This window comes from Canis lupus, chromosome 13 (assembly GCF_003254725.2).
Source record: "Canis lupus dingo isolate Sandy chromosome 13, ASM325472v2, whole genome shotgun sequence".
NCBI lineage: Eukaryota > Metazoa > Chordata > Mammalia > Carnivora > Canidae > Canis > Canis lupus.
In genome coordinates, this window is record NC_064255.1 from 38,221,087 (window position 1) to 38,245,907 (window position 24,821).

At 64.3% G+C, this 24,821-nt stretch overlaps 3 protein-coding genes across 11 annotated transcripts; 1 reads left to right on the top strand and 2 right to left on the bottom strand.

The window, feature by feature from the left end:
- Nucleotides 1-2,183: 2,183 nt before the first annotated feature.
- On the bottom strand, nucleotides 2,184-16,643 carry LOC112662198 (cysteine and histidine-rich protein 1). Of its 6 annotated transcripts, XM_049093230.1 has the most exons (5): nucleotides 13,337-13,729; nucleotides 5,429-5,667; nucleotides 4,531-4,742; nucleotides 3,052-3,139; nucleotides 2,805-2,941 (listed from the first exon to the last, which is right to left on the bottom strand). In XM_049093230.1, exons 1-4 carry the CDS (start codon nucleotides 13,712-13,714, stop codon nucleotides 3,090-3,092), a joined length of 879 nt encoding a protein of 292 aa, XP_048949187.1. In that variant the 5' UTR covers nucleotides 13,715-13,729; the 3' UTR covers nucleotides 2,805-2,941; nucleotides 3,052-3,089. The 6 variants fall into 6 exon arrangements, with proteins under 6 accessions (XP_048949185.1, XP_048949183.1, XP_025306561.3 ...); XM_049093228.1 differs by lacking the exons at nucleotides 3,052-3,139; nucleotides 13,337-13,729 and adding an exon at nucleotides 16,196-16,643 and having other exon boundaries at nucleotides 2,184-2,941; XM_049093226.1 differs by lacking the exons at nucleotides 3,052-3,139; nucleotides 13,337-13,729 and adding an exon at nucleotides 13,891-13,951 and having other exon boundaries at nucleotides 2,184-2,941.
- On the bottom strand, nucleotides 14,869-16,198 carry TMEM276 (transmembrane protein 276). Its single transcript, XM_025450820.3, has 2 exons — nucleotides 15,870-16,198; nucleotides 14,869-15,659 (listed from the first exon to the last, which is right to left on the bottom strand). The coding sequence occupies exons 1-2, from the start codon at nucleotides 15,960-15,962 to the stop codon at nucleotides 15,174-15,176; spliced, it is 579 nt and encodes a 192-aa protein (XP_025306605.1). The 5' UTR covers nucleotides 15,963-16,198; the 3' UTR covers nucleotides 14,869-15,173.
- A 656-nt stretch (nucleotides 16,644-17,299) lies between the features above and the next one.
- Nucleotides 17,300-24,687, top strand: KIFC2 (kinesin family member C2). 4 transcript variants are annotated; one of them, XM_025450662.3, is made up of 18 exons: nucleotides 17,302-17,674; nucleotides 17,903-17,984; nucleotides 18,122-18,285; nucleotides 18,402-18,540; nucleotides 18,706-18,830; nucleotides 18,913-18,978; nucleotides 19,118-19,246; nucleotides 19,672-19,749; nucleotides 19,867-19,981; nucleotides 20,056-20,165; nucleotides 20,590-20,698; nucleotides 20,808-20,965; nucleotides 22,685-22,789; nucleotides 22,869-22,990; nucleotides 23,083-23,206; nucleotides 23,331-23,460; nucleotides 23,553-23,809; nucleotides 24,159-24,687. In XM_025450662.3, exons 1-18 carry the CDS (start codon nucleotides 17,576-17,578, stop codon nucleotides 24,411-24,413), a joined length of 2,367 nt encoding a protein of 788 aa, XP_025306447.1. In that variant the 5' UTR covers nucleotides 17,302-17,575; the 3' UTR covers nucleotides 24,414-24,687. The 4 variants fall into 4 exon arrangements, with proteins under 4 accessions (XP_048949152.1, XP_035569542.1, XP_048949153.1 ...); XM_049093195.1 differs by lacking the exon at nucleotides 19,118-19,246 and having other exon boundaries at nucleotides 17,300-17,674; XM_035713649.2 differs by lacking the exon at nucleotides 18,913-18,978 and having other exon boundaries at nucleotides 17,300-17,674.
- The last annotated feature ends 134 nt before the right edge of the window (nucleotides 24,688-24,821 follow it).

Below are 24,821 nucleotides of genomic sequence, written 5' to 3' on the forward strand. Positions count from 1 at the left end.
GGTCGGCTCTGCCCTGCAGGCCCAGGGCGAGGTCCCCGCGCACACCGCGGACGCCCGCTGACCCGCCGCGCCCCGCCGCCTGTCCAGGGCGCCGGGAGCCCGGGAAGCACACCCACGGGGCTGCCTTCTCGCAGAAGGAGACACAGACAAGACGTGGTTTGGAGTTTTTTTGAAACTATAGTTACATACAGAAAATATCCAAAGAGAACACAGACCACAATAGCGACATGGAAGTCATTTCCCACAGTGATAAAAACACCTCTCGCTCTACTCTTTAAAAAATTATTTTTTTATTATTTTTGTAAATGTCTCACTTGGGTGAACTGAGGGATGTAGTGCTTGTGCGGCAGTGGCCATGTCAGGGAGGGAGGGAGGGGCCAGCTTGCTCTGTGCCCCCAGGCCACCCCCACATCGGCGGGGTTGCACCCCCACTCTCCTAAGTCAGGGTGCCAAGGTGGCAGGGGTCCTGGAGACAGACCGCTGCTATTTGCTCCTTCCTAACAGCATGGGGAGGACATCCCCAGTAAATCAACGACCCTCGGTGAGATGCCACGAGGACATCGTGACACCAGCTCCTAGGCGTTGCTGGGACATACCACCATCTCCCAGGGTACCTGGCCCCCCAGGCCGTAAGGCTCAGCTGCTGAGGTGGGGACGGGACACTGGGAAGTATGACCACTCCTCTTGGCCACCCCCAGACACATACCCCTGCAAGAAGGGCCTTGTGTGGGTGCCGTCCTGCCCCCACGCTCTTGGGCTGCCGGAACTGGTGGGCCCTATGCCCCCAGCAGCCAGGAACCCCAGCCCGCCGTCATCCCCCAACCCCAAGGCCACTAGCCCCGGGACTGCAGAGGCAGGGCTGAGAAGGCCCGGCCACATGCCTGACCTGCGTGCAGATCTGCTGCCTCTCACCCGCCCCGCCCAGCAGAGTCTTGGGGTGCCACCCCACCCCCCCCCCCCCGCCCGCTCAAATCTGTCCCTCAGGCAAGCCTGCCCTGCCCTGACTCCGCCATAACACAGTCGCTTTCAAATCCAGAAACTCTACAAAGATGGCATGCCCCCCAAGAACCGCTGAGCTGCAAGGACACGGCGCCGTCCCCTCTACACACAAGCCGGCCCACAGCTATCTGTCACCCTCCGTGCCCACTAGGCGGGGAGCCCTCGAGGGCAGTGGGGCAGTGGGCCTCCCGCACCAGGGTGAGCCCCCACACATGTGCCAGCGGCCAGGCTGGCATCTTTCTTTGGTGTGTGTGTGGCGGGCTGCAGGAAACCAAGCACAGCACCTCTGGGCGCCCTCAGCGGCCAGGCGCAGGTGGCCTGGCAGGAGGGCTCCCTGGAAGCCCCGCGCCCTAGGCTGCAAACGGGAAGCTGCCACCGTCTTCTCAATACAGCTCAGCAAGCTGTCCTGCGGGGAGAAGTGGCTCAAGGGCCACCGCCTGGACTAGACACCAGGGCAAGGCTTTCACTCCACCCGGTGACACCAGCTCCGGAGGGACCCTGCGGAGCCTACAGGGCCTGGGAAATGGGGGGCCAGGAGGCTGGGGGTGGGGTGGGGGCGGCAGGGACTGCTCTGAAGCCCAGGGTAGGCCAGGGGCAGAGGACATGGTTCTTTGGTATTTAAGCAACAGAAGCCTATCGCAGAAGCCGTGTCTCCTAAGACAGGAAGGGGGCCACGATCCCCCTTCCAGCGGGCGTGGAGGCTGCCCCAGGACCACCCCAGGCTGCAGAGTGGGGCCGTCCGGCCCCCGCGACCCTCACTGCTAGGCCCTTGTCGCGGTGCCCACGGCTTCCCCCACAGGCTGAGGGTGCTGTGCCCTCAAGGCTGAATACAGAAAATAGATCCTCTCGCTAAACTTTTTAACTTCTAGAAGAGCCTGTAAAGAGTTTGTTTTCCTGGGAAGATACAGGAGTTCCCCCTGCATTCCGAAGCATCTGCTGAGCCTGGGTGCGGCCACGTCCTGCCTTTCTGCAGCAGATGGCGGCGGGGGGGGGGGGGGGGGGGGCCGGGGGGGGGTGCTGGGGCCACCGCAGGACCGGCCCTGGCCCGGGAGGGAGGCCACAGCCCGTGCAGCTGTGTGTGCAGGTGTGGTAACAAGGACCTCCGGGCTCGGACCCCCAGGCCAAACCACAGCTCCCCAGATGTCCAATCGCAGCTACGCCTTTCCCTCAAACAAAACAGAAAGTAGGAAACAAGGGTGCCTTTTTAATTGCAATCAAATATGCCGTCTGAAGTCAGCGTGCTCCCCGAGCCCGGCCCAGGGGTCGTGCACGGCCCAGAGCAGACGGTGCGCCTCACCGCGCGTGGGGGCCGGGGCACGGCCGCTGGGCTTAGCCCTGCTGTGTCCCTGAGCCACCGTCTCCTCTGCAGGTGGCCCGGCCTCTGATGCCTGGGACAGGGGAGGCGGGGCGGAGGGCGAGGTGTAAGTGCTCACACCTTCGCACACGCATGCAGACTTTCCCAATGTTCGCGTTTGTTCCTTCTCCTTGGCTAAAATGGTCAGCACTGTGAAGCCACTGCCGGGCCGGCGGGGGCAGCCCAGCGGCGCCGCCTACTTCTGTATCTGGAACAGGAAGAGCCGTAGGTTGATGTTCTTGGCGGCTAGCAGCTTGTTGCACTCCACGGAGTCGACGATGGGCAGTGGTACGTAGTCCGTCTCGTTGCTCTCGTTGGTGAAGACGAAGTGGTAGATGACGGGGCTGATCTTGACGTCATCGTACGGGCCCTTGAGCAGCAGGAAGGAGCACTCCAGGGGCGCCGTGACCTTGCTCTTGAGGAGGAGCTGGAAGGAGAGCGTGCGCTTGCACGACAGGTTGGGGTTACGCTCGGAGTCGTTCACGCGCGCCTTCAGGACCCACGTCTGGTTCAGCACCGTGAACCTCGGCGTCTCGTAGTACAGGCGCGTGATGAAGTCATCCGTGCGGTAGGGCCGAAACTGGACCTCTGTGGAGACAGACAGGCCGGGAGAGCCGGCAGTCAGTGCGGGCGGGGCGGGCGGCGGCGCCTTCCGGAGGCCGAGGATAAAGGCTCAGCCAGGGAGGAAGGCCACTTACCAGGAGAACACAGCGTGCTCTACTTGTCACAAGGCAAATCAAACGCAATTATGGCAAATGGAGGCGCACACAAGCTTTAGGGAAACAACTACAAACAGAAGTGACACGCGTTAGCTGCAGGGAGTCCGGAGGCTGAGAGAAGTGAGTGGCCCGACCCTCGCCGGCCGCCCTCCTTGCCTCCCCCAGGGCCCAGCCCAGGCACAGGGAGGCCCACCCAGGGGCGTGGGTAAGCAGACACACAGACAGGATGCATTCTGAGAACAAGTGCACTTTATTGGTTCTGATACAGAGCTGCCAGGAAAGCCGGCGGCGCCGGGCGGGCAGGCACGTGGCACGGGAGCCTGCCGGGGCGCGAGGCAGAGCGCGGGCATGTGGCCCGGTGCTGGGCTCCTGTGCTGTCACACAGTTCTCTCAGCACAGCCCGGGGCCCATGGCCCACGAGTCCCTCCACGGAGGCGGCCAGTCCTTCCTGTGTGGACGGGGATCCCCGCCCAGCCACCGCCACGATCACGATGCCTCAGCCCGCCCAGACCCACGAGGCGAGGCCTGGACCGTTTGTGCCATGGCGCCCACCAGGGCAGCTGAGGCTGCAACTAACTAGGGCCCACGGCCTTCTGCTGCTGAGGCTGCGGGGCCCTTCGCCTCTCAGGCCCCTGCGGGCCCACACCTAGCCAGGCCCGGTCCAGGCAGCGTGGTGTGACTGGTTGCCTGCGCCCGCCCTTGACGCTCTGAGCCGGCTGCCTGGTGTGGGCCGAGCCGTAGAGGGCCGCGGTCTCCCTCAGTGGCCCCAGTGGCAGCAGGTGCTTCTCGCTGTTCTCTGTGTCTGGACCAGGCCCTGGCCTGCTTCCTGCTCCCCAGCGTGTCCAAAGGCAGTGGCCGGGGCCAGGAGAGCCCACGGGATCCAGTGGGCCTGGGTGTGATCCAGCCTGCCCGTCCCCGGGCGTCCACTCCCAGCTCTGCATTTTGAGCGGAGCACCCTCAGCTCATTCAGGAGCCCTGCCCCTGAGCATCTTCTTGATGGCCTCAGGAGGCCCGTGGCCACTGCAGTCAGTGCCTGCAGGCAGGACCGGCTGTGCTGAGTGCTCTTCTTGCCTTTGGCTCCGCAGGGCAGGCCCCTAGCTGCCGGGCCCTCCAAGACACACCCACCTTCTGCTTAGACACTGACTGTCCCAAGGGCTGTGCAGCCCCACGCAGCGGGACACCACCTTGTTAGGGTGGCAGGGCCAGGGAGGGGAGGACAGGTGAGAGGGCCTCTGAGAGCCATGCAGGTGCCCCTGGGGTCCTGCCCCGGCCCCTCCCCTGCTTGGCCTCTGGCACGTCTTCTCCCCCAAGGTGTCCTCCCATTCACCAAAGCTTGTCCAGAGCCTGGCCATCCAGCAGGGCCCGTGCCCACGGCTCAGAGCCCACAGCTCCCCAGGCTCCCAGCCACCCGCCCCCCCCCAGCCTGTGCGGCATGCAGTGGGCGGCGGGGCGCCTCACCTGTGTAACCAATCTTTTCAAAGCTGAGCAGGCTAAAGATGCTGTTATAGAGCTGCATCTCCTTGCGGTGGCTCTGGTCCATCTCATCCAGAATCTCCATCAGCTCATTGCCCGTCTTGGTTGGGTGGGCACATGCAGCCTCATGCACCGTCAGCTCGTGGAAAGGGCCATGCCACGGGCAGCCGATGCGCTTATATTTGCACTGGGTCACCCTGGGGAGGAGGTGAGCACCGTGGTCACGGCCTGTGCCCTGTGGCAGGTGGCTCTGCCCAGCGGTCCTCCAGGGTGGGCCTCTGCTCGGTCCCCTGCCCGTACACAGGTTACCCCTCGAAGGACATGTTCACCACGTGCCAGCCCCAGGAAGGGGTCAGAGTGTGTGTGGGAGACAGGAAAGCAGCGCACGAGAGCTCTGAAGACGCACGCCACCGACACCCTTTGCTGTGAGGATTCTCTTGCTTGAAAACAGTGGTCACTGACCGTGATCTTGGACCCTATGCAAGTCTCAGTGGCCTGACTCCACGGGCAGGGACCGGGTCGGGGTGCCCATGCAGCTTCGCACCGAGCTCCCGGAGCTTGCCATGCTCTCCTGGGCTCAAGGATGCCAAGGACAGCCAGGTCTACGAGGCCACCACGCAGCCAGAGAGCCCTGGAGAGCCAGGGCGATGTCCCAACAGCCACTGGGTCCAGATCCAAGCGACCGGCGCTCTGCAGCCCACTCCTGCCCACCCACCCCCCCAGGCCTGGGCCCCGAGCAGCTCCACCCTGGCCCCCGAGGGAACTCCGGGTTGTCACTGGGCTAGGTGTGCAGGAGCCAAGGCCAGGCCAGGCAGCAGGGACCAAGCAGAGTAGGTGGCGCTCCGGGCCTCACCAGCCCCATCCTGGGCCCCCAGGAGGTTACCTGTCCTGGCACTCCTCCTTCTGGTGCCTCTCCAGGAGGGAACGGGGAAACTGACGCAGGCAGAAGCCACACTCGGAGGGCAGTTCGCTCACGGCTTTCTCCACAGCCAGGTTGCGGCAGCAGAGGCTCTTACTGATCTCACAACGACAGTTAGGGCACGTGGCCTGCTCCTCCTTCAGCCGGGCATCTGCTAGTAGGTGGATAAAACAGCCAGCGCACATCAAGTGACCGTTAGTACACTGCGAAGAAGGAAAGGGAGATGAGCTCACAGACCTGCAGGACGTGCACACACGCACGCGCCAGCCGGGCCGCTGGCCGCAGCAGGAGGGCCTGCTGGCCAGGACAGGTGCGGGCACGCTGCTGTTCGGCAGACGGGGCCACCGCTCAGGAGGCCCACGGCCAGGGGGGTTCCTGTGGAGAGCGAGGTGACTCAAAGTGGCCCTCGGCGGCTTGCAGACGTTGCGGATCCGCACTGAGGTGGGCCCGCTGGTGGTGACCGGTTTGGCCACACTGGGGCTTGGAGCCAGGGACTGTCTCAGGAGCCCCCAGAGGCCCTGATTTCAGGACGCCTGTGGGGACGCGGGCTCCCGGCACCTAGCCGGCAGCCCGTGCGGGGGCTGGGGACCTTGCTCAGACGACCCAGCCCTCCCTGGCCAGCACAGGTGAGAGATAGCTGCCACCTGCCCAGTGAGGCTGGCTTCCTGCAGGGACTTTCCTAAAAGCTGGTGGCCCAGAGAGTGGCAGGCGGGGCGGCCTAGCTGGCCTGGGTCAAGGGTGTGTGTGCCCCATGCAGGCCCGGAGAACGGGGGCTACAGGGCTATGGGCAGCAGAAGGGAGGCCCCTCCCCTTCTGACCCCGCGGCTCTGAGGCCCAGACACTGCGTGTCAGCACCCTGCCCTGCTGGGAGCCTTGCGCCTGTGATAGTCTCTGCTCTTGTCTTGGGTCTCTGGTTCCACACCTGCCTCTCGAGTTCCCACTGGGTGCTGTTCAGAGAACTACACGGGCTGCGGGGAAGGAGGCCCACGGAGAAAGGAGATGTACGAGGGCAAAGCCTTGGGCAGACGTATCTCCCCAGGCCTGGCCCTAGCTGGTCAAACCCTGTGGAGGCAGAGGTTAGGGAAGGCTGTGGGGGGCACAGGGCGTTCCGCTCAGGGCAGCTGGACTTTCACTTGGAACCCTCCCACAGCCGGGCGAGGGTGAACGGGCACATGGCACTGTCACAGGCCTCGCCAGCAGCTGGCCCGGGCTTGCCCGCCGTGGCACCCCTCCAGAGAGCCACCCCTCCAGGCTCCCCTCGAGGTCCAGAACGCTTCCGAGGGGCACGCTGTGCAGCACACGCCTCTGCCCGGCCACAGCCACACCCGTGGGACGCTCATAAACACCAACTGCTGTCCCATCAGCTCAGGGGTCTGTGTCCCCTGAACTGAGCCCGTCGCACGGGGTGCTGGGCCCGGGGTCTTCTGGGCGATGGGACTGACGTGCTGAGGACAGAAGCCACGTGCACGCACACGGCACAGACGATCTGTACTGAAATCTCAATTCAGGCCAAAAATTAAAGTGTGCAAGATGAGAAGGGGAGCTGGCTGGGTTCAGGTTTGCAGGGGGGCAGTGCCAGCTCCGGACACACGGGCTGGCTGGGGGGTGGATCCCAGAGGCCGCCGGGCTGCGCTGGGGCCTGCTCCCAGGACGCCTCTCCCGTCGCCCCCAGGGGTGGATGGAGAAGCCAGAGACACTGTGAGGGGAGGGGAGGGCACAGACACCACAGGCCCTTTCCACCCGGCAGGAGGCACAGACTGAGGGCCCGAGGCTCGTCAAACCACAGCCCGAGGGAAGACTGCTGCAGCTCGCGGGAGGCATCAAGGGACGGTGCTCACGCTCATCTAACTACTTATTCATGGAGGAGACTTCAGGGTTCCCCTTGGAAGTGAAGCCACAACCAGCGTGGCCACCACTTGCCTGAGCGGAACAGCAACGGAACGCACATGGCTTCGTCTGCGTCAAGGCAGAGCAGCAGGGTGTGGGCTGAGGGTGAGGGACTCCCATGGAGTCCGAGACGCTCCTGAGGCACACCAAGGGGGCCAAGCACATGGCTGCCTACCTCCCAGCACTACCCTCAGAGTCCACTGCTGGGGCGCAGAGAGCCGGCCTGCACACTCCTGCCAGCAGGTCTCTTCCTATTCCCCGGGGGCTGAGGGAACCTCCAAGCTCCCAGGCCAGCTCCCACCCGCTCCTCCTGAGCCATAGGTGACAGGGCACCGTGGAGCAGTAGGACTCTTGCCCTTCTCTGGGGGAGGCAGGTCACTGCCCCTTAGGCCACAACAGCTCCGTTGTTAAGTCGAAAGACAGTGAGCCAGGAAGATGCTGCAGAGTGCTGCTGGCCCTGCCAAGGGACGAGCGGACGTCCACATGCAGCCAGCACCTCATGGTTAGCCAAGGGATGTTCTTGGGTAAAAACCAGGTGGCTGGTCTGGGCCCAGCTGGTCTGTCCACAGCAGGGTGGGTCACCAAGCCCCAGAGCCCTCCCCGCTACCCAGGTCCTCCTTGACCTGAGCACAACTCCGACTTCACATGCAGGCCTGGCCACACGGTAACACAGAGCAGCGTCCTCGGTGGCTGGGCTGGACTGCACCTCCCCTGGTCTGCGCAGCCACAAGCTGGGCACAAGCCTCTGATGGACAGCTAGGGCAGGCCAGAATGCCCCACTCGGCATGCTAGAGCCAATTCTCCAAGAGCCTAGGTACCCCAAGAAACAGCCCCTGCAGCGCCCACCCAGCCAGGAAGATCCTGATGGGAGGGGGGCAGGAAGAGGGCAGCCCACCACAGAACACTGCAGGGCTTCCCCCGACAGATGCTGGTCTGACCTCTAGCCTACAGGTCACCAGCTGCATGACCTGGGCTTCTTGCTTCCCTCTCTGGGCCTCACTTTCCTCAGGCACAAGAAGTGACAGGGAGAGGACTAGCCTCATCATGTGCTGAAGGGGTGAGGTGAGACAACACGTATGACAGCAAGCTCAGCCCCCAGCACATGACAGGAGCAGAAGAAAACCCACCACGGCCATCACAGGGCTGCCACCTGCAAGGCCTCAGAGGGACTCCTGGCACAGGCATGTGATTTCAGCAAATGCCCTCCCTCACCCGTGGACCCTCCAGTCCCACCCAAGCCACAGCAATAGCCCCCAAGCCCCTTGCAAATGCCCCAGGAGCGGGCATTCATACCTGTCCTCTGAGGACACCACCCATCAACCCCATCTGGCCACAGGCAGCTCACATGCACCCAGGCCAGCTTTCCCCTGGGTGACAGGGGCGCTGAATGTACCATCCAACCTCACAAGGAGGAGCCCTGATCCCAGGCCTTGGGCCGTAAGAGAGCCTTAGAAAATACCTTCCTCCCCAACTCCTGGAAACCAAGCCTTGGCCAATCGGCCTTTTAGGCCCTCTCTTAAGCCTGGAGTGCACGGACCCCTCAGGTGCCAGGGGCTCCAGGAAGGCTTCCCACCTAGGCCGATGTGAGCACCCCAGCCTCCAAAGCACAACTAAGGCACTAACCCCAAACCTGCTGCTCAGCACAGCTGAAGGCCCCCTTCACCATGCCCATCAGGGCTGCAGGCACCCCATGTCCCCCTCCCCCAGGTTTGGCCTGAGGTCTCCTCAATCCCTTTATTCAAGGGGCTTAAGAAAGGACCTCACAGGGACACCTGGGGGGCTCAGCGGTTGGGTACCTGCCTTCTGCCTGGGTCATGATCCTGGGGTCCTGGGAGCAAGTCCTGCATTGGGCTGTGAGGGGCCTGCTTCTCCCTCTGTCTGTGTTTCTGCCTGTCTTTCTCTGTCTCTCATGAGTAAATGAATAAATCAGAAAGAAAGAAGGAAGAAAGGAAGGAAAAAAGAAAAGAAAAAAGAACGAACCTCACAGTGTCCAAGGGATGCAGCTGTTTTGGGTAAAGCCAAGCCCTAACACTCCACCAGGTTTCGGGTTTGAAGTCCTGGTGTCACACCTCAAGACCTAGGATCCGGATGGGAACCAATCAACCCCATAGCCACGTTCTTGCTCAGATGTAGATACTCCCTGGATCAAAAAGCAACTCAAATGACAAGTAACCACCACATAAAACCCAGCTTCTCACACAGCCAGAGCTCAGAAACCTTCTCCTCTCAATGCTCGTTTTAGAGAAGCAGACACACCTCCGCAGCTCTACTCTGCTACCTTTCTCAGCCCAAAGCATGAGGCAGGACTAGGGAAGAGGATCCCAGGCCAGCTGGGTGGGCAGCCCCATGGGGGATTCCTTAAAGATCAGCGGGAACAGAGCCTGCAGCACCGGGCACGCTGACAACCACTGGAGGCTTCTCCAGGCCTGCGACCATGCGGCCGGGCCTGGGCAGAGACGGGCCTACCCCTGCTTTCTAGGCCTTTTACCAATGTGACGCCAATCAAGTAACCAGTTTCCTTGTGCCAGGGCCCGAGTCCTGGTGGAGACAGGAGACCCTAGGGGTGAGAGGCACAGCAAGCTACACCCACCCCCCACAGGGCAGAAACCGGCAAGTGCCCCAGTCAAGTGAGGACAAGCATCCTGTAGCACGGAGCCGCTGCCTCTGTGGGGCCCTGGAAGAGGAGGAGGGATGGAAGACGGCAGCTGGGTAGAAGGGGCACAGGAGCAATGTGCTGGGGGCAGGTCTGAGGCCGCGAGTGCCAGGCCAGAAAGCCAGCTGGGGGGCCACATCCTGAGACCCCTGACTATTCCTTCACCCCGGGGATCACAGGGAACTTCTCAGGCTGAGAACATGGTGGGGGCGGGGGAGGTACACGTGCACTGCTCCAGGCACCACCAAGGCTGTGCCTCCCCCACAGAAGGCACTCACACACGCAAGGCACCCGGGCACCCTGCCCCGGAGCCGCAGTCTGCATCTACGCACACACCTGTTGCCTGTCCCGCGTGAGTGTCCCAGCTGCAACTCACTCCAGCCCTCTGCCCCGACCTCGGTGCCTGCCTGCGACTCTGGTGAGTGGCCCCAAACCCGGTCAGGCCAGTCACCAGGGACACACCCAACACCTGCAGAGAACATCAAAGCACCTGCCGTACCTACTGTCCCTGGTCTGACCTGCGTAAAGTAGGCCACGGGGGAAACCATTTGCATGAGCATCTTGCTCTTACACCAAAGCAAGTTCCCCAGCCCAGGTGTGTGGCTCAGCATGCCAGATGTGTAGGAGAGCCAGCTGTGCGGAGCCAGGCGCTCAGACTTGGGAATGGGGGCAAGTCTGTTCAAGGCGAGCTCTTGCCACCACCGAAGCTCCCCTGGCAGTGCACAGGTGGGGTCTGGTGGCCACAGGGCAAGCTCTCAAGTTACCATACACTCAGCCGACTCGAGACCCAAGGATTTGCCCCCCAGGCTCAGGCAGGCACAGTGCACAGGACTCAGCACGGCCACTGGTTACTCTCCTCACCCCAGAGCTGGGCACCACCTGGTGCCTGCCCCAAACCATTCGTCCTGGTGGGTCAGGAGAACAGAACGTGTGACGTGCCCGACACCAGCCCACCGGAAATGGCTAGTCAACACGGCTTACCAAAGAAGGCCAGCAGAAACGGAGGGGCTGAGCCCAGGCCACGAGGTGATGGCTAATAACAGGCCCCAACCAGGGACACACAGAAAGCTGTGTGTCTGCCTGTTGCGAGACAGCATGTGTAGGACTGATGCCACTTGCTGACCAAATCCTCCTGGGAGCAAACCCAGCTCAGATGCAACCAGGTAATGGCCCAGGCCTCCAGGCCCACCCCAACCCCTACCCTTAATGTCCCCATCCAGGGTTGTATGCGGCAGGAATCACCAAGAAGCCTTCCCTCCTTCCTCTGGCTCATCCCTCAGGCCCCTCATGGGCACTGCTATGCATCCTGCCAGGTGTGCTCCTGACCCATGGCATGGCTTCCAAAGCAAATGCTGACCCGTGGAAGGTCTCTGGTCAACCTTTCTAGAGCCAAGGGCTCCACCACTGATAACATGTTCTAGAGCTTTCTCCAGGCCTCTAGAGATGAGAGGGAAACAACTCCCTACCAAGGCCTGGCTGTCACTTGGGAAGGATGGAGGTGGAGCAGGGGACCAGTGCCAGAGCCCACAGCTTAGCCTCACTCTCCTTGCTTAGCAGGCCTGTTTCCAGGGCAGCTGCTCAGCAGAGCCCACTAGGCCTGGGGAGGGCCACAGGTCGGGCTGCCTCAGCTCCTTCACTCTATCCGTCACAGCTGCTTAGCTGCCTGCCTTCAGCCTGCCCAGGACAGAGCTCAGCTCCCAGCACAGTGCGGGCCAGTTTGAACCAGCCAGGCTCAGAGGCCCCATCACAGTGGCTCTGGCCAGAGGCAGAGCTTCGGCTCTGTGCTGAGTGGACCAGGAGGCGGCATCATGTGGCCTGTCATCATATCATCATGCCAGGTCCAGGTCTAACACAGGATGGGAGACTCCCCCAAATTCCCCTGGGACCCTCCTCCCACTCATCATTAGCATGGCTGTTTGGGCTCTCATTTAAGACCCGAGGAAGGAAAAGTTCTTCTACGTAAGAGGATCAAAAGATCACGGGCAAGGAAAAAGGGGACCGGAGAGGACACAACTCCTGAGGGTAGCACCTCCAAGGCCGAGGGGCTATGGGAAGCATTCCCCCAGTGGGGTCAGAAGACCTGCGGTGTTCTTGAGCAAGGGCCTCTCGCCAGGGTAGGCTGAGAGCCAGTATCCTCCACCCAGAGAACTCAACCCACTCCCCTGCCAACGCCTCCTCCCTTCTCTGTTACCTGGGCACACCAGGGTCCTCCTAAGCTACTTCATGCCAAAGTAGGAAAGGACCTGGAGACTTACAGGCTGGGGAAGCGGCAACCCAGGTCAGCTTCGTACTGCTTACTACAACGGCCCTCTCACCCACTGCCCCAGTCAGAGTAACAGCAGGAAAACAAGGCCCCAGCAGCAGCGACCAACTCCCGAAAGTGCAAAGAAAGGTGATCGCGAACGTGTTCTAGCCCTCACAGGGGCACTGGGAAGAAGGGGTATCCAGGTCAGAGGATGAGGTGGAGACACAGATGAACAAAGAGGGCAGCACACTGCAAACAGCCCTGGGCCAGCGTGTGGCCCCTGCTGCTCGTGATGCAATGGCAGGCCCACCGGGGCCAAGTGCCCTCTCTGATGGCTCTGGCTGGTTAAGGACTGGGTCCAGCCACTATTCTGGACCCACACCTGGGAGAAGGGGGGTGGACACACCTCCTGGAGTGCTGGTAGCCTAAGAAGCCAGGCCTGGTGTGGGTCAGGCGGGATGGGGAGGGAGTCTAACTTAGGACATAGCGTATCTGGACCACACAGCACAAGGCCAGGCTGGGAAGAGAGAAGGGACCCAGACCGTGGGGCTCGATGCAGGTGGTTGATCCAGACCAGGAACGACAGGAGGGACAAAACGTGATCAAATCCCTTCTTTCAATTGGGAGACAGAAGGTATAGGAGAGAAGCTTCAAGACAGCTCTCGGGGGTGTGGCTGCTAAAAGAATAGAGAAGAAGCTCTTGAGTGAAGGGGGAGCACCAGGATCCCCCGAATCCAGGGATGCAGAGTGAGGGGAACCGACTCTGGGGGGTGTATGGGGGGGCGTCTGTCACCAGCTTCCTCGGGGCCAACTCAGAGGGTGGGCTGGGGAGCGCTGAGCTGGGGCAGCGGAGAAGGCTGAAAAGCAAAGAGGAGAAATAACATTCGAGTCGAGAAACAAGGGAAGCGAGGCCGGGAAAGAAGCTGGTCGCGGAGAGGAGGCGAGAGGAGAGCTCCCCAACAGACGCCAGGACCCGCCTGCCGGGCCCCAGGGCTCAGACCGGCTTCCGAGGGCCGGGGGCGCGGGGAGGGGGCGGCCGCGGCAGGGCTGCGGCCGGGCGGGGTCGGGGTCGGGCCGGCGGCCCTACCTGGTACACGGAGGCCTTGGGCAGGTCCAGGCAGACGGTGCAGCACAGCACCGAGTAGAGCCGCTCCTCCAGCTTCCCGCTGCCCGCCGCCGCCGCCGCCGCCGCCGCCTCGGCCGCCTCGGCCGCCCGCAGCCGCTTCTTGGGCGGCGCGTCGGGGTCGCCGGCCGCCTCCTGCAGCTGCCGGGCGCCGGCCAGGCCCGCCTCGTCCGGGAGCCCGGGCCCCGCCGCCTCGCCCAGCGCCGCCGCCGCCGCCGGCCCCGCGGCCGCCCCCGGCCCGGCCCCGACCCCGACCCCGGAGCCGACCCCGGCTCCGGCCGGCACGGCGCCCGCGGGCCCCGCGGCCGGCCCGCCCCCGCCGGCCTCCTCCGCGCCGGACATCGCGGCCGGTCGGCCCGGCGGGCGGGTGCCGGCGCGCACCCGCGGCTGGAGATTAGGGGCGCCGCGCGCTCCCGCCGCCCTCTCGCCGCCGCCGCGACCCCGCAGCCCCGCTCCCTGCGCCGCCGCCTCAGTGGGTCCGGCCCGCGCGTCGCCCCGAAGCCGCCGCGGCCACCGACCCCGGCGCGGCCGCCATCTTTGTTTTCGCTGCGCGCCCCCCCTGCCGCCGCCGCCGCCCCCTCGGCCTCCCCGTCACGTGACCGCGCGGGGCCAATGGGAGCGCCGCTCGGGGCTAGACGGCACGTCCGCCGGGGCCAATGGGCGCGCAAGGACGCCCGAGGGCCCGCCCCTGCAGAAAGTGGGCAGGAAGGAGGCGGGGCCCCCGGCGGCCTGCGGAGGGGCGCGGGGCGGGGGAAGTCCTGGGGATGGGGGCGTGCGCGCCGCTTCCGGTCCTCTAGGGTGCGGCCCCCGAGCCAAGGGCCACCCGAGGGAGGTGTGCGTGCGCCTTTGTCCCGCAACACGGAGGGCTGCATGCGCGGCGCTGTGGCCAGGCTCGGCCGAGAACCCCGCCGGCCGGTCCCGCCCCTCTGCTGCCGGACCAGCTGACGGCCGTTGCTTCCACCGCACGCAAGCAGAGATACTCCCCGAGAAAGGGCCCTGGACCTCGAATTTAAACCACCTTTCTGCCTAATCCCGGGGTTGGGAATGGAAGAGGGGTCCGGTGAGGAGCGTGAGGGTTTGGGGACATAAGGACGTGCCTTGCACAGGCCAGAGGGCGAATGAGCACACGTCGAGTTAGCTCTGGGAGGGAAGGTGCATTTCTGAGGACAGCCGTAATACAGATGTACTACAGTCCTCCCCTGTCCCCATCCCGATTGGCAGCCCGTGACGGTCACTGTCCCAGAGGGTCACCTGCCATGCTGGGCAAGGATACTCAGAGCTCCACCGTGTCGCAGGAGAGCAAAGGCCCAGGACGAGTTCTTCTCAATCTAGGGGCCCTCCTGGCAAAGGTGCCACTAGGTCAGGCCGAGTGAGGCCCCAGGGCTAGTTCTAGGATATTCCCCTTTTTTGCACAAGGAAACCAGCTGCTGCCCTAAAGCTTTAGAAAGCTCACTGGAGGATCCCTCGATCCCTTGCAAGAATGGGCAGATTCCATATTCCTGCTGTTTCCCTAAGGTTTATTGGAGACCAAGCCTCTCTCTGGATCCACAACCATGGCCTGCCCAGCAGCAGGCCCCAAAATGTGCCTGGGGCCCCATCCCCTTCATTCTGGTCTAGGCGAGTTCCCACACTCAGGCAGAGGAGGGACGGTGGTGCCTGGACTCAGCCTCCTAACCAAGGCATCCATCACCCTGCAGCAAGCTCTTTTTGGGAGACCCGAGAGTCCATCCTTAAGGGAGCAGGCCTGTGGGAGAGGGAAGCGGTAGCCAGGACGGAAGCCCCACCATGCTGTCTCTAAGCATCACTCCCACTGCAGGCGCTGTGTGTGCAGGGCTCGGTGGTAGGCCCAACTGCCTGCAGCAAGGGCCCAGCGACAGATGTCCTCTTTTGGCAGCAGCAGCAGTCTGTCTTCCTCCAGCCGGCTCAGGAGGCCTGCAGCACCCAACATCGCACCCCCCCACATTCCATAAGTGTTGGTTGTGAAAACAGCCACGATGAGGATAGTCACTGCAACCACCAGCACCACTGCCTGGCCAGCCACAGAGCGACCCTCAGCACCAAGGTGGTCACCGGCCACAGCCAGCACCATCCCTCCTCCCAGGAGCAGGTTGGCAGAGGAGCGGTCCCCATTCACCCAATGGAAATCAAAGGCCAGAAGGGGCAGGCCGATGACAGTGGCCACCCAGGCTCCAGCAAGAGAGTCTTCATCTGTGCCCAGCCCTGGGGCCAGCAAGGTGGCAGAGGCCAAGGCCTGGAGCAGGAAGCCAGCAGCCGCCCCTCGACTTGCCTGTCAGCACAAGGATAGAAGGAGATGCAGGGGAAAAAAAGAGCAAGGACCTTCCTTCAGGCAGAGAAAGGTCTGGGGGTCTCATGCAACCCTGGCCCCCAGACTCAAGCTCGCACCACCCTTTCTCCCTGACCCCGGGGAACTGGACCCGATTCAGGTCCTTGCAGTTTGTGAGTGGGTCACACCCCTGCTCCACCCCAGTGTACTCACCTGGGCAGTGCTCACGGCTGCATGCAGAGACACCACTCCCAGTGTCAGGTGGGACAGGGTGGTACTCCACTCATTCCAAGGCTTGGAGGCCATGGTACCTCGGGGGTAGTGAATGTGAAACAGGAAGGGGACTCAGAACTTAAGGAAGGAGCCCTCGACCAGGAGCCCTAAGGGCGATTCTCCAGGACTCCCAGGTTCCAGAGCCCCATCTCTAAGTGTTGGGATAGGCTCATCCGAAACTTTCTGGGGCCCTGAGGCACCGGACACAACTGTGGGGAAGAAGAACCTAGTTAGGCTGAGAAAAGAAGGGGGAAAGAGAGTCAGACCTGGGAGGCCGTGAGTTCTGGAGCCCTGGAGTCCAAGTGGGGGTTCCGGGCCTCGGGGAGAGTCATGCGCAGGCCCACTCGGCCTGGTTCCTGCGCTCGGGGAGGCGCCGTCTTCGGAACCGGGCCTGGGAGCAGCTACGGTGCAGGCCCTCAACGGCGGCTTAGCTGAGCGCCCCGACGCGGCGGCGAACAGTAGGCCGGAGTCGGCCGCCCCACCGTCCGCCGGGGCCCCGGCTCCAGCCCAGCGCGGGCCGGGCGCGAACCAACGAGAGGAGCGGAGGCTAGAGTGGCGGCGGGGGGCGGGGCCTGGGCGAAGGGGGAGTCCGAGGAGAGCCGGACGAGGTTGCGAGGGCGGAGGGCCCACCCGGAGGAGGGAGCTCGGCCCTCCGATCCGGGTAAGGCACCCGCGGGGTTCCGAGGGCTTCGTGGCTAGCGGAGGGGCTGTGAAGGGGAGGGCTGTGGGCGGGGCTGAAAGGGGAGGAGGGGTACGGGCAGAGGGGAGGGGCTGTTGCGGGGGGCGGAGCCTGTGAAAGGGCTTGTGGGCGGAGCTGCGAAGGGAGCTGATGGGCTGGGAAGGGTGTGGGCGGGACTGTAACGGCGGTCTGGGCGGGGCCGGGTGGGAGGGCGGTCTGGGCGGCGGTGGGAGGGGAGGGGCTGAGAGGAGGGCGGCTCTGGGTGGAGCTGTCGCAGGGGGCGGGGCTGAGAGGGATGTGGGCGGGGCTACGAGGTGGGACTGCGAAGGGCACTGGGCGAGGCTGAGGGGGTCCGGGCGGGGCTACGAGGTGGGACTTCGAAGGGCACTGGGCGGGGCTGAGAGGGGGCGGGGCTACGAGGTGGAACTGAGAAGGGTACTGGGCGGGGCGGGGCTACGAGGTGGGACTGCGAAGGGTATTGGGCGGGGCTGAGGGGATGTGGGCGTGGCTGAGAGGGGAACTGGGCGGGGCGACAAGGTGTCTGGGCCGGGCCGCGCGGGGCTGGAGGGGTCTGGGCCGGACTGGGCGGGGCGATGAGGGCCGGGGCTCCGTGGAGACGCGAGCTTGGCCTCCCTCGGCTGCCGGCTGCGAGGGGCGAGGGCGGTAGGGGCCTCCGCGGGAGGCTGGGGCGGCTTCCGAGCAGGGGCCGTGCGGAGGCCGTGGGCGCTGTCAGCCCGGGGTCGATGAAGTAGGGGTGGTAGGCGCGAGGCGGGTGTCCGGGTGCGGCCCCGGGGACTCCGTCCCTGGCACCCCCTTTCCTCCGGGCGCGCGCCCTCCGCCCGCGGGAGCGGGGCCGTGGGGGCGGCCGCCCCGAGCATGCGCACCGGTGTTGCAGCGCGCGAGCGCGGAGTCGGGGTGCTGGGACGCGGGGCGGCGCGAAGCGGGCCCTCTGCCGCCCCGCGCTCCCATGTACGCCTTCTATTCGCTGCTCATCTACATCTTCTACAGCCTCTTCCGCAGGGATGGCGCTGCCCCGGCGGCCGGCGACCCCGAGGACCCCGCCCAGGTGAGAGGGGCGGGCGCAGCTGGGCCGGCGCCCCCCTTCTGAGCGGGTTATGCGGGCCCGCGCAGCGTATGTTCCCGGGGCGCTGACGCTGGGGCGGGGGTGCCGTGCGGGGGGCTCCGTCTCTGTTCTGGTGTTGGAAGCGGAGACCTCACCTCCCTCGGCCCGGTCTCGGAGGGCGGGCCCACAGGCTACCCCCCATCCTCAGAGGTCCCGCCGCTCCCTCCCTAGCCTGCAGGTTGCAAGCGCGGGGGTCGCCGCCGCCCCGACCCGCCCACGGCGGAACTGTGGACCGAGCTGACAGGCCTGGTCGGTAGGTGCTGTCGGTGCGCCGGGAGGGAACCCGCCGGCCGAGGGAGGCGGGGTGCCGTGACCTCTCTGGGAGGGAAGGGCCCAGCAGGTGCCTCCTGCCGGCCTGTGAACCGCGAGCCTCGCCTTCCCCGCTCCCAGGCCTCCCGGGCTGCTCCGAGTCCGAGGATGGACCGGAAGAGGGAGCGGAGGGCCGCCCTGCCGAGGTGTCCCTGGAAGAGGCTCTCGTGCGTCTTGCTGAGTTCCTCTCCGTCCAGCTGGGGGCGGAAGAGAGCTTCGGGAATCCTCCTCCTGACCTGACCAAGGTGAGCCGGGCTGGGGATCCTTCTCCAGCCCACCGGGACTGTCCGCAGGCCTTCTGGGCTCCCCGTGCGTGTCATCACCTCAGGCTCCGTTGCTCTGGTCCTTGTGTCCTTTACAGCCGAGCGATGTCCCCCCACTGTTGACGGTGACGGGTCAGCTCTTGGCTCTCCTGGCCTGGATTCGGAGCCCCAGGGGAAGGCAGGCCCTGTCCCAGGGGACTCAGCCAGCCGCCGAGGGGCAGTGCCCCACTCCTGCTGGTGCGTAGGGAGTAGTGAGTTGTAAAGGGAGTGTGGCAAGGGAGTGAAGCCCGCAGAAAGGGAGCGGCCTGGAGTTTGGGGCCCCATGCCCAGCTTTGCTCCCGAGGTGTCCCCTTCTTCAGGTTAGAGACCTCATCGGTCTTAACTGGGTCCACCCCACCCCAGGATCCCCATCTCAAGAAGAAAGCCCTCCTCTCTCACCAAGGGATGAGGCCCAGGGGCAGAACCCTCCCCAGTTGGCGGAGGACCAGAGGGCGTGGCAGCGGCTGGAGCAGCTCATCCTTGGACAGGTAGGGGTCCGGAAGGCAAAAGGGACAGGGTGGAGGGCCTTGGAGGGAGATGCCTCACCCTGTGCCCTTCCCTCCTCGTCAGCTAGAAGAGCTGCGACAGCAGCTAGAAGTGCAGGAGGAGGAGCTGGGCCGATTGCGCCTGGGAGTGGTAAGGCTGCCGGCCACACACACACACACACACACACACACACACACACACACATACACATGCCTCCGGGAGGGTGACCGAGGGTAATGAGAGGTGGCCCCAGCTTCCGGTGAGTCTTGAGGGCTTCTCTCTCCGCCAGGGGGCGACAGACTCCGAGAAGAGAGTTCAGCATCTAACCCTGGAGAATGAGGCTCTGAAACAGAGCCTGAGCCTCACCCGGGATCTCCTGCTGCACTGGGGTCCTGGCCCCTCCACCAGGGCCCCCCAGGTATCCTCCTTAGCTGCTACTGTTCCTGCCGCCTGGGGCTCCTGCACACCTGGCTATCTGCAACACTGCCCAGGATCTAATGCTGCTGGAACAGAAGCAGGGGGGCCTCTCTGACCTTTCAGGGCCAGAGTCTAGGAGTGTGGACAGGCCCTGGGATGGTCTGTGCAAGGTAGCCCCATCAAGGAGACCCATGCCCGCAGGAGAACATGTCTACCCTGTCCTGTGGCTTTCCCAGTGACGGCCTCAGGAGAGCAGAGGGACCTGGGGAAAGGCGTCCGGCATAAAGTGGGGAGATGTGGATTCATGGCCAGCTCTGCCCGCCCCTCTTGACATGACTTCCCCGTCCATGACATGGGGCGGCTGGAGTGCCCTCGTTCACGTCCCTGCCGGCTCCATAGCTGATCTGGCTCCCACCTTTCTTGCAGGAGGAGGCGGAGGCACTGGTGGAGCTGCAGAGCCGGCTTCAGGAAGCCCAGGACACCACAGAAGCACTTCAAGTCCAGGTGGGCGCTGAGCCCAGGGGCCGGGAAGGCTGGGGCCATGGGGGGCGGGTGGGATCTGAGGCAGGGCCTGGTAAGTGCCTGTTGCCTCAGTGACAGGGGTGGGGTTGGGCGGGCCAGCTGGGGGTGCAGGAGGTGCAGCTGCAGGGCCTGCGGGGGGCCCTTCGGCAGCTCCAGCAGGAGACTGAGCAGAACTGTAGAAGGGAGCTGCGGCAGATGCTCGGGCAGTTGGCAGGTAAGGGCGGGGACCCGCGGTTCACGGGGAGGCCGGGAACTGGGCTTTCCCTCACAACAAACTCTCCCTGCCAGGACTTCGGACACGTATGGCCAGCCTGCGTCAGGGCTGTGGGGACCTCCGAGGACTGGTCAGCACGTTTACCCAGAGCTGTCAGTGTTCGCTCAATGAGGCCCGGGGTCAGGTCAGAACCACTGCCCCCTCTCTAGCGCATGTTCTCTGGGCAGCTGGGTCACTGTTCTTCCATGGGGGCCTGTGTTCCTTCTTCCCACCCCAGCGCCTTGCCTGCTCCAATGCAGGTGGTAGGCTCTGGAATCAGAACAGCTTGTGATCTCACCCATTCTGGGTGTGATCTCGCCTGTGGGCCTCATTGTTGTCTGTGTAAACTAGGGCGACAGTAAACCCCTCACGGAACTGTCAACCCCATAGGAGATAGATGTCTTTTTCCGTGATCCTCCTCACGTTCTGGGTCTCCATCCTGGGCCCACTGAATGATGCTTCTAAGGGCCCAAAGCCAGTAAAAGTTGTGCATCACCACAGCTGGTAGCTCTGCATTGCCCCAGCACCCCTCCCCCAGCCCCCACTTCCTCACATTCCTATCCCACCAGGTATCCTGGGCCCTGGGGGCACTGTCAGCTGGCGCGGCTGGGACTCAGCTCCCTGAGGAGCAGCAGAGGCCCCCAACTGGATGCCCAGGGCGGCTGCTGGAGCTCAAGGGTATGGCAGGCTTGGAGAGCAGAGGAGTGGGGCGGCGAGCCTGAGGACGGAGAGCCTCCCTGTGTTTCAGGGCCCCGGAGGCAGCCCACTGATGTGATCTCCACTCCAGGAAATATCCGTGTGCTGTGTCGGCTGAGGCCAGGGACACCCTCCAGCCTGGTGAGCTCGGAGCCTGGCCCCAGTGGCACTGTCACCACCTGCTATCGAGGGCGCCAGCGTCGCTTTCGCCTGGACTGGGTCTTCTCTCCAGAGGCCAGCCAGGAGGAGGTGATGCTCTGCCCTTGCACCTGTGCTGACCTTCCCTCGTACTGCCTGAGAGTCAGAAGAGGCTCCGGGTTTCCCTCCTTCTGCCTTCCCAGTAGCTGGACTCCCGTGAAGGGAAGCAAACAGGAGGTTCTGGGAGACAAGAATGACAGCCTAGCTGGATACCTCCTTTCCTTCCAGAATATTCCCATTACATCCCTTTGCGATTTCAATGAAAACGAGCCTGCTGGTTTAATGGAAAGGTTAACGTTTTTAAACGTAATTTTTTACCAAGGAAGTAAGAAAAATGAGCGTGTCTGATATGATGATGGCTGCTGCTCACAGGGAGCTGGCTGCAGAGCAGGGCCAGGGTGCTGCTGTGGTGGGGACAGTGCTGTGACCTTCCCCCAGGCTTCATGGGCTACTCACTCTTCCAAGCCTGGTGAAGTGGGCCAGCTGTGAGGGCAGGGCCAGGGCGGGGCAGCGCAAGGCAGGGTGTGGCGGGCGCACGGGCTGGGGAGCCAGTAGCTTCCAGCCTTGGCGCTCTCCTGCCCTCCTCCTCCCAGACTCCCAGGCCCAGCTCAGCACCTTGCTTCCTATACTGGCCGTCTCTGTCTACATAGACTTCCAAAGCTCAGGAAACAGAGTCAATCACGTAAGGTGCAGAGCTAGCCGAGATTCCGACCCGGGTTGGCCTCACAGGGACACAGTGTGAGGAGGGGCTGGCAGGTGGCAGGTGGCCAGAGCTCAATCGCCCACTTCCTAGAGAGCAGGGGCTGTTTTTCACCTGTGTCTCTATCTCACACACTTCCCCTGTCTCAGCCTGCTTCCCAGACTTCAAACATCCCCCACCCCCCCACTCTCCATCCCCCCCCCCCCCCCCACGGTCTGCTACCTTCTGGGCAGTCCTCTGGACACTGCTGTCCCTTATGTGTCTGACCAGAGGCATCTTTCACTGAGCCCCCTCACCTGTGTTTCCCATCTCTGCAAGGACACCACACAGTCCCCGCACCCTGGTCACCCCCAGTGCTTCCTGTCAGTCATGGAATCTTAGTGACCTCATGGGCAATTCTGGATTCCGCGCTCCCTGCTGGCAGTCAAGGTGTTAAGTAGAACCCACAGGCTACTCAGTTACCAGCCTTCTGGGCACAAAAGCTGGCCATGTCGGTGCTCAAAAGGCTGCTGCTGGGGTCCAGTTGCCAACAGGATATGAGTCCCAGCCACATCTCCTCAGCTGCCTCTGGACTCTCCCAGGGCCAGGGTTCCGGTGACCTTGGCTAGCCACCCTCTGCGCACCTGTGGAGCCCTCCTGGGCTCACCCTTTATGTGAGTCCTCTCGCTCCGAGCTCCCCTTGATCTTTACACCAGGTATCACTGCAGTGGTCACCTTGGAGGGAAAGCCTTGGCCTAGAAGATCCATGTGTGCTTTGCTTCCTGTCACAGCTGGGCTTTGAACCTGGCAGTCAAGCCCAGCATTTGGGCTCCTGGCTGCTGCTCTCCTGGGCCTCCAAGCCTCCTCAGAAGTCCAGCGCTCCGTGTTGCTTGTTCTCTCACATCCCTTTCCTTCCTTGCCTGGCAAATTCTTGCAAATGCCAGTTTCTCCAGGGAGCCACCTCAATTTGTTGGGAGATCTGCCCTTCCACCATGCTCCCCTGGAGCCATCCTCCCTGGGTAACCAAGCTCTGTCCACACTGTGTCCTAAGTCCTGGGGCTTAGGACCCCTCGCACCCCTCCTCCCCCTAGGTCTTCAGGGAGCTGGAGCCAGCTGTGCTGTCCTGCCTCCGAGGCTACAGCGTCTGCATTTTCACCTATGGTCAGACAGGGACAGGGAAGACCTACAGTATGGAGGTGGGAAGGGGAGACCCTGGGTGGCTCCTGGGGCCAGGAGCTGGGCTGGGAGTCTGATGCAGCACTTGCCCTGTTCCAGGGCCCACCTGAGGACCCTGGCATAGCTCCTAGGGCACTGCAGTCACTGTTCCAGGAAATGGGGACTGGGGGACACCACCGTGTGACTCTCAGCATGGTGGAGATCTACAATGAGGCTGTCAGGTCAGGTCCATGCTATAGCCCGTCCTCTGTATCCTGTGCCCCTCCAGTGACCCTGGGAGTCTCGGAAACCCAGCCCTTCCCTTTCTCACTAGGGACCTCCTAGCCCCAGGGCCTCCTGAACGCCTGGCCGTCAGGCAGGGCCCGGCAGGCCAGGGGGGCATTCAGGTGGCTGGCCTGACGTACTGGGACGTGCCCAACCTGGAGACGCTGCACCAGGTAAGGCTGCCCAGTGGCATCGCGCCCCCCCAGCCCTCCCAGCAGCTCTCCAAGGCCCCCGCCTGTGCTCCCACGCAGGGACGCAGACCCTGCGGCAGGCCGGTCGTGTCGCTCCGCCCTCCAGATGCTGAGCCTGGGGAGGAGCAACCGGGCCACCGCCGCCACCACCAAGAATAGGCACAGCTCTCGGTCTCACGCCTTGGTCACGCTAACGCTGCGCACGGCGGCCCCCCCGCGCGGGCCGGGCACCGCAGGTACCGGGGGCGCACCTGAGCCCTGCGGGGGGCGGGGGGCTCGCAGCGCCGGATCCGGGGCTCCCCCCACGCCCGCTCGCTCGCCCGGGCAGGCACCCTGCACCTGGTGGACCTGGCGGGATCCGAGCGTGCCTGGAAGGCGGGGGCGGCCGGCACGTCGCGGGGAGACCGAGACGGCGCGCAGCGGCTGCGGGAGGCCCGGACCATCAACCGCTCGCTGCTGGCCCTGGGCGGCGTGATGGCTGCGCTGCGGGCCCGCCGGCCGCACGTGCCCTTCCGCGACTCGCAGCTCACGCGCCTGCTGCAGCCCGCGCTCGGGCCGGGCGCCACCGCCGTGCTGCTGCTGCAGGTGGGCGGCGGGTAGGAGGGGAGGAGCGGGGCGGGAGCCGGGTCGAGGCGGGGGTGGGAGGGGACCGGACGACACCGGCGTGCTGCTGCTGCAGGTGGGCGGCTGGCGGAAGGGGACCGGGGCGGGAGGGGGGCGGGCCGGGCGCCACCGCAGTGCTGCTGCTGCAGGTGGGCGGCGGCAGCGGGGCGGGGCGGGGCGCGGCGAGGGAGCGAGGCCGGGAGGGGGCGGGGCGGGGGCGGGGGCGGGAGGGGACCGGACGACCCCGCGGTGCTGCGGCTGCAGGTGGGCGGCCCGGAGGGGGCCGGGAGCCGCCCGCGCGGGGCCGCCCACCAGCGCCGCTTGCCTGCAGATTTCCACGCGGCCGGAGGACCTGGGCGAGACTGTGTGCTCGCTGAAGTTCGCCGAGCGAGTGGGCCAGGTGGAGCTGGGGCCCGCCCGGCGCTGCAGGGTTCCGCGCTCGGGGACGCCGTCTTCGCTCAGCACCGACACGCCGCTCACCGGGACCCCGTGCACGCCCACGCCGCCCCCTGGCAGCCCTCCCAGCCCCGGCCCAGACAGCGACTCCAGCTCGGCCCTCGGGACCCAAAAGGCCGGGGACTCCTAGTCCCGGCCGCGCCTCTGCCGGCAGAGGCGGCAAAGCCCCTGCCCCCCTCCCGGAGTCGGTCCCCCTGCCCCGCGAGGAGTATTTAGCCTAGGGACCTGATCGCCGCTCCCTCCCCCAGGCCCCCGGGTCCCTCCTTATCACCATTTGCTGTTATCATCGCGGCGCACAGCAGGGGATGCCAGGGCTGTGGGAGGTAGGCCCCGCCAAGCGGCTACCCCAGTCACCCCCATCACCAAGAATCAGACTTGGCATTAAAATATTGTCTACTCCTTTACTGTTATCTTCCCCACTACCACCACCGAAACCAAGTAGGGTCTTGATTTCCTTTCCCCAAAAAGGTGCTACTACCTCATTCCCAGGCAGAGGAGGGAGGACAGGACTTCAGGCTGAGGCACCGTGTAGGGTCTC